Consider the following 7542-nt stretch of genomic DNA (forward strand, 5'->3'; position numbering starts at 1 on the left):
TCCGACTGTATTGAAAACAGAATCGTAACAATGAATTGGATTAAATCACCAAATCAATCAAAATAGAATTAAAAATTAAATTATTTTCTATTTGAAGGGAAGTTCACTTCAAATTAGTTTTGTTCTTACGTTGTTGTTTTGGTTTGCTAAGTGCAATATAATAATTTCTTATTTAAGAATTTATCGGTTTTTAGATGTTTAGTATATGCTGCATTGGTCCATATATTAAGATAAAATGAATAATTGAAATTCATTCTGACTTATTAGTTGTATCCCTATGTTGTTTTGGGTTTTTGAGTGCACTATAATAATTTTCTTACATGAGAGTTGGCTAAGTTTATAGACGTTCATATTGGTTGTTTATTGAGATAAAGAAATAGAAGCCGGAATTAGTTATAAATAGTTAGAGGAGATCTTGGAACATTTTGTTTCTTTGAATAAATGAAATAAAAAAGGTAGTTAAAAAATAAGCCAGGCTAAACGGTCTCTTTTGCACTGTTGGAGTTTGATAAGGGGGACGATTCAGTTAACCAATAACTACGAAGCTACATCTCGATCGCAAACCGGGTAGGTAGCTAAGCCACTCAACCAATCACTACTTAAGTCGCTAAGAAAATTCTTAAAATGTAAGACTGCAGCTAGCACGGAAAAAAAGAAAAAAACGAACAGTACCATGGGTCCCACTGTAGAGTTCGCGGGTCTCACGTGAACAGTACCTAGGGATCCACGCAAACAGTCCGTGGGCTACTGCTACAGTATAGCCAACAGCCAACAGCCAACAGCCAACGACAGCTAAAAAAGAGGATTTTAAGGGCACCCGCAACGGGCCGTTATCAGCTCTCTATAGAAGAGCCATGTCAACATTTGAGAATAAAAAACTGAGAAGAGAGAGAAATCGTTGCTAGACGTAGCGGCTCTCGCTAGCACGCCATTCCACGTGAGCGGACCCCACCACTCCGGTTCCACTTGCTGAGCATGAGAAAGGGGATTGAATGAGGATCAGGCAGAGGCATTCAGGTTGAGCGCACGCTGCCGATGATGCGACCGGAGCAGCTTGTTTGGCGCTGCGGGGGATGCGGCGGGGTGGAGCTTGGCCTGCTGCCGCCGAGCAGCGAGGCCGGAGACGAGCGCCGCGGCGAGACATCGGTATAGCATGGCCGCCGCCGTACCGCCTCGACGCGCGGAGATGGACGCGGCGCGGCCGCTAGCACTCGCAGCTGCTGGGGCGTGCGGGGGATGGGCGTGGCTAGTTGCCGTGCATGCATCACCACTAGCTCCTCTTGAGCTGCGAGAGGATGAAGAGATCGGGGGGAGTGGCTGAGAAGAAATGAGACTCTGCGTGCCAGAGAAATTTGTAAATCAAAAATTGTGATGTGTGGGGTTCATAAATTTTTTGCATAAATTTTTTGAAGTACGTTTTCGTAGATGCTCCGTTGGACGAATCATTTATAGTGCTCTCTATAGCTGATGTGGACAAAACTCTAGAGAGTTGCTCTCTACAGCTGTTCCGGGTGCACTAACTCGTGGTGGAGCCAGACGAATGGCAGCCAACGCTTTACCCATCATTCGGTTAATGCTTCCAACAGCCAACGACCACCAGAACAGTATCGTGCGCCACTCCCGGCCTTTAAAAAAGACTAAATGGTACTGTAAAAAGTATACTCTATCCGAGATCGCTCGCCCTTCCCCTCCCCACTTCTCGTCTCCGCGCGGCGGCAGCGAGGAAATCGCGATGGCCTCCACCTACGGGCCGGGCGGCGGCGCCAAGCTGAGGTGCGCGGCGTCCTCGTCGGCGGCAGCCCCGGCGCGGCCCGTCAAGGCGCCGCGGTTCATCCAGCACAAGAAGGAGGCCTTCTGGTTCTACCGCTTCATCTCCGTCGCCTACGACAACGTCTTCAACCCGGGCCACTTCACTGAGAACATGCGCGACGACGCGCTCGAGCCCGCCGACCTCTACAGCAGCCACCTCAAGGTCGTCGACGTCGGCGGCGGCACGGGCTTCACCACGCTCGGGATCGTCAAGCACGTCGACCCGGAGAACGTCACGCTGCTCGACCAGTCCCCGCACCAGCTCGAGAAGGCCAGGCAGAAAGTGGCGCTCAAGGGGGTCACCATCATGGAGGGCGACGCCGAGGACCTGCCCTTCCCCACCGACACCTTCGACCGATACGTCTCCGCCGGCAGGTCACTGACGCTCCGTTGATCGATTCACTTCACTTTGTCTTCGCTACTTATATCTGAGGATTGCGCATTCCGTTAGTAAACTAGTACCAGTCGTGTAGAGATTGCTGATTTTCCTGTCCTGTCGCGGACTCGCGGTACCTTGCAGCATTGAGTATTGGCCTGATCCACAGAGAGGAATCAAGGAGGCATACAGGGTCCTGAAGTTTGGTGGGACAGCTTGTGTGATTGGCCCGGTGTACCCAACCTTCTGGCTGTCCCGCTTCTTCGCCGACATGTGGATGCTTTTCCCCCAGGAAGAAGAGTATATCGAGTGGTTCAAGAAGGCTGGGTTTAAGGATGTCAAGCTGAAAAGAATTGGACCAAAGTGGTACCGTGGTGTCCGGAGGCATGGCCTGATCATTGGATGCTCTGTCACAGGTGTGAAGAGAGAACGTGGAGACTCTTCTTTGGAGGTACCTTTCTTTTCATTTTTTGCTATGGAAAGCATAGCTAATTAGCTATCAGATTAACATTTACAAGCCTTGATGCATTTTGTGCAGTAGATATCAAGGGTTTTGGGTGTAATTTTTACGTTTTAATTTTGATGCAGCTTGGTCCGAAAGCTGAGGATGTCAGCAAACCAGTGAATCCAATCACCTTCCTCTTTCGCTTCCTCATAGGAACAATATGTGCTGCATACTATGTTCTGGTGCCTATTTACATGTGGATAAAGGACAAGATTGTGCCCAAAGGCATGCCAATCTGAGTGAAGGGGACTTAGATGAAAGCCTGCAAGGAAGAGAGGGTAGCCAATATCTGAATTAGGCTTCTCTATAGTAGGCGCTTCCTGTGTGTTTTGTATTGTATTTATCTTTCCTCCTGTTATGTACTTCTTTTACTGTTGTTCCTGTTTGTGTGAATATAATTAATATTATTAATAGTGGCACTACTGGAGAAGTGAGCATTCGTCCGTGGGCGTGCATATTTAGTATCAGTTCTACAGTATTGTACTCACGGAAGATATTTAGTACCAATTGTAGCCCTCAGTCGGTAATAAAGAACACCACCAACGCCGAGGGGTAACTATTTAGTACCGGCTGGTAGCTCCAGCCGATACTAAATGGCACCCAAAACATTTAGTACCGGGTAGAGGCTCCACCTGAGATAAAAAGTAGCCTATTAGTACTAGGTGGAGCCTCCATGTCAAGGACATCGGGGCCTAGGGTAGCAGGCCGTCGGCTACGGAGTTCGCAGCCGCGGTCCGTCGTCGCCAGCGAGGTTTTGCACCTCTGCCGTCGGCTTGTTTTGATAGGAAGGGAGAGATGAGATTGATAATATCATTCTTTAAACCATCAACAGTTTGATTGCAAGAATATATGGCCTAAGGCCCAAACCGACTGGAGGCAATTGCTCCCTAAATCTAGGAAACGAAATAGATAACAGAACCTATCTTTCCTATCTAGCCACTGGCGGACGGAATGTCATGCGCGCGTTCCGCTGCTCGACGGACGTCACGGGCTCGCCTGCGCCTAGTGTATGTGCGACCCCACATGACACTCCATCTGGTACTAACTTGACCACGCCAAAAAAAATCTTCCCGGCGAGCGGCCAGCAGCGGCCTTATCTCTTCATCTTTTCCCTTCTCCCTCTTCCCTTATCTCTTCTCTCTTTCCTTCTCCTTGTCTCCTCTCTCGAGCAGGCGTGCGGCCCCCCGGGCGGTGAGCTCCTCGGTGCGAGGCGCCCCGCGGTAGGCTGCGGCGGCGTAGACCCGCACAGGCGTGGCCGGGCCGCTGCGGCGGAGACGGACACGGGCGCGAGCAGGCGCAGCTTGGCCGCAGCGGCAGTGACCCCAGCATGAGCAGGCGCAGCTAGGCGGCTTCAGCGTGGACCCACGCGGCCGCAGCCAGGCCCGTCGGCGTGGACGCGTGCGGCGCGGCCAGGCGTGGCCCGGCCACGGCGGCGGAGACACGCGAGGGCGCAGACAGGCCGCGGCGGTGCAGATGGACATGGGCGCGGACGCGGTGCGGCCACGGCGGCGGAGGCCCCGGCGGCCGTTTCGCGCGGGCCCCTGCAGTCAGGCGAGTGGGCAGTAAGCAGCCCTTTTCCTAGTCCTCGCTGTCCTTAGACTGAACCCAGCTAGCATCGCATAGTCTCTATAAAACATGTAAGCATCGTCTTTTGTAGGGAACACCTGCCTCACTATTGTCACAAACATAGGGGCTATATTTGGATTCTGCGGGGGCACAAAATTGAGTTTGCAATCCATGTCAATCTAAGTTGCAATTACCTAGTATCACATTACCAAACAAAACTAAATCACATTATGCAACTCGAATCACATTTTTTTAAAAACAAAAATTGAGTTTTGCAATCCATATGAACCTAAGTTGCAATTACCCAGTATCTAAACTTGCAACTCGAACCACACCTTTTTTTATCTCAACTTTGCACGGGCCAGCATAGCTTTTTTTTATTTACAGAGTGCTTACCGGGTAGACAACCTGCGCAGCGTCCGGAGTCCGCAGCGATCCTGGAGGCAGGGCGGCGGGTGGCGTCAGCATCGTCACATGATGAAGCGGATCAGCAGATTCAGCTTCAGAGTTTTGCGCAGGAGCTTGTGCAGCAGCAGGGGTTGTTGTTGGGGCGGCAACAGTGGAAAACGACACCATTGACAACGGCGCATTTGCTTCTCCATCCGAGGAGCATCGAGTTCTGAACGCCGCCGTATAATCTCCAAGCGCAACAAGCACCTGGGAATCGCGGTGGGGCGCTGGGGCCGGCGATGGAGGCTGGATCAGCGACGGCGGTGCCATGCCCCCAGGTGGATTCTCACCCTCTCCCGCACAACCAGATCGGGGGGCGCCCTCGTTGGAGGTGGCGGCAGCGGCAGCTGAGGCGGCGGCGGCGGTCCCCCCACCTGGGCGATTCGATGTTCCTTGATCTATTCAAAAAACTCACCCCCCCTCATTTATTTTATCACTTAAGGTTGCTATTGAATAGCTGTAATCAGTGCAACTGGTAACACAAAATGTTGCAATTTGTCGATCAATCATGGTGGGCCACGCCAGGTGGACCCAAATGCTGGGGAGCGGGGTGGGGGGCTCGGGTTTGGCCCACGTGCGGGCAGGTGGGCCGTGTCGGGCCGGGGCGCGCGCGGAGGTGCGCGGGGGGGCACGCATGCCGGGAGGGGGTATGTGCATTTGCTGTAGCAAATGCAACAAGTTGACATTTTAGCCCTCGCCTATATATATATATATATATATATATAATATATACTATATATATTATACTATCCTATCATATATATATATGTATGTATATATATATCATATATAGATATCTCATCTCTCTGATCGTATCTATCTCTACATGTCTGTATCTCTATCTATCATGTATGTACTCTAACTATATACTGTCTGTCTATATCTGTGCTCTCATCTATATGTCCTATATCTATATGTATGTCATCTGTATGTGATATCTATAATCTATATATATATCTATATATATCTATATGTATCTATATATGTATACTATATGTCTGGTATATGTGTTTTATATATATATACATACTATCGATACATAGATATATAGCATATATATATAGACCATATACTATATATCCATATACTATATATATCTATAATACATACATTATATATACATACATATATATATATACATACATACATATATATATATATACACACACACGTATATATGTATATATATATACACACACACGTATATATGTATATATATACATATATATATGTATATGTACATATATATATATTTACATACATATATATATAGCTAGTAATTTTCTGCAGAAGTATTTTTCCTTCTAAGTCTATAGAATAAAGAAAACGAGACCTATTTCCTCTCCCTCTTGTGTTTTTATCCATGATAAAGGTCTAAGCAGATGATATTAAATTATTATAACTAGGTGGTTCAATAGCTGTTCACACCAAGGAGAGAAAGTGGGAATTGCCTCGCCTCTGGCTGCAGCACTGCTCGGCAAGGCTAGGAAGGTGTTCGGTGGTGGTAAGAGCCTAAAGCATCTGCTATGCTTCATTTATGTTTACCTGTTTGTATGGCCTTCATCTCTTTGAATGAACTGCTGCATCTCTTGCTTTGTTTGAAAGATGCATTTCTTTGTGGCTTTCAGGGTAGAGCCTCTGAATAGGTCTGCAGATGCTTGTTTTAGCCACTGGTTTTTTTTTTGCGATCACCGGCCTCCTTCATTCATTGGGAACAGAGTTACATTCTCGGGTCACCAGGTTCATGACACAGGCTGGCACACATGACCACCAACCAAGCCTCGTCATGCCCGTGACCTGCTTAGCTATCGTATAAGCTACCTCATTACAAGAGCGAGTTACATAAGAGAATTTGAAAGACTCAAAACCCCTACTCAATACTCTAATCTCCTCCAGGATAGGTCCAATGGTAGGTGACCTGCTTAGCTATCGTATGAGCTACCTCATTACAAGAGCGAGTTACATAAGAGAATTTGAAAGACTCAAAACCCCTACTCAATACTCTAATCTCCTCCAGGATAGGTCCAATGGTAGATCGACAATTTTCACCCACCTCCCACAGACGCAAAACCTCCTGCGAATCAGTCTCTAGCCAAACTTTCAAAGCATTGACATGTCTCGCCAATTGCAGGCCATCGCGACATGCTAACACCTCTGAGGTAAGAACATCAAGACAGTTGTCATACCATCTAGCACAGGCTCTGATAAACGCTCCATTGTCATCACGAAGTACAGCCCCAGATGCACCTTTCCACTGCCGATCATAGAAGGCACCGTCAGTGTTGCATTTCAACCAACCTGCCTCCGGTTTCTGCCAAAGTGGGGTGCCTTGAGGCTTCACAGATAATGGGGTAGACCCAGCCTGGTGCAGATCGAAAGCCATGTCAACTGCCCACTGAACCGCAAACTTGATTGGCCGAGAAGGTTCCCCATGTTTACTTCTATTCCGCTGCATCCACAACGCATACATACCAATGAGAAAAACTGCTTGATCCTGTTTTGCAACTCCTTTACAGCTGATGAGATCATACGCCCACGAGTCAGGATGCAACATTGGGAGTTTGGCCCCGTCGTGCTTTTCATGTACTCCCAGAAGGATTTAGCCACTGAGCACTCCATCAACACATGCCGGATAGTTTCAGAATCTGCCCCACAGAGATCACAATTTGCTATCGGCTCGATATGTTTCTTGTGTAGAATCTGACGAGTTGGGAGAAACTCGTTGATAACCCTCCACCAAAACACCTTAACCTTTGGGGGCACTTTCAATTTCCACAGCTTATTCCAATCGGTGTTCTCAGAAACACTTTCAGCTTGCAGGTTACTTTCATTGATG

The 7542-nt window shown here is 48.2% G+C and overlaps 1 protein-coding gene and 1 long non-coding RNA gene across 2 annotated transcripts; both read left to right on the forward strand.

Moving 5' to 3' along the window:
• Window positions 1-1651: 1651 nt before the first annotated feature.
• On the forward strand, window positions 1652-3127 carry LOC120686264 (2-methyl-6-phytyl-1,4-hydroquinone methyltransferase 2, chloroplastic-like). Its single transcript, XM_039968452.1, has 3 exons — window positions 1652-2184; window positions 2330-2636; window positions 2774-3127. Exons 1-3 carry the CDS (start codon window positions 1733-1735, stop codon window positions 2927-2929), a joined length of 915 nt encoding a protein of 304 aa, XP_039824386.1. The 5' UTR covers window positions 1652-1732; the 3' UTR covers window positions 2930-3127.
• An 806-nt stretch (window positions 3128-3933) lies between these two features.
• Window positions 3934-6380, forward strand: LOC120686426. Its single transcript, XR_005680172.1, has 3 exons — window positions 3934-4252; window positions 6113-6210; window positions 6335-6380. It is a non-coding gene; the product is annotated as an uncharacterized LOC120686426 (long non-coding RNA).
• Window positions 6381-7542: the final 1162 nt, after the last annotated feature.

The sequence above is a fragment of the Panicum virgatum genome, chromosome 8N, assembly GCF_016808335.1.
Source record: "Panicum virgatum strain AP13 chromosome 8N, P.virgatum_v5, whole genome shotgun sequence".
Lineage (NCBI taxonomy): Eukaryota > Viridiplantae > Streptophyta > Magnoliopsida > Poales > Poaceae > Panicum > Panicum virgatum.

Excerpts from the sequence above, each read along its gene's own strand:
- LOC120686264 (XM_039968452.1), top strand. The coding sequence starts at position 1,733 with ATGGCCTCCACCTACGGGCCGGGCGGCGGCGCCAAGCTGAGGTGCGCG. Across the intron at positions 2,185-2,329 it reads CGATACGTCTCCGCCGGCAG|CATTGAGTATTGGCCTGATC; the intron begins GTCACTGACGCT and ends GGTACCTTGCAG. Across the intron at positions 2,637-2,773 it reads GTGGAGACTCTTCTTTGGAG|CTTGGTCCGAAAGCTGAGGA; the intron begins GTACCTTTCTTT and ends ATTTTGATGCAG.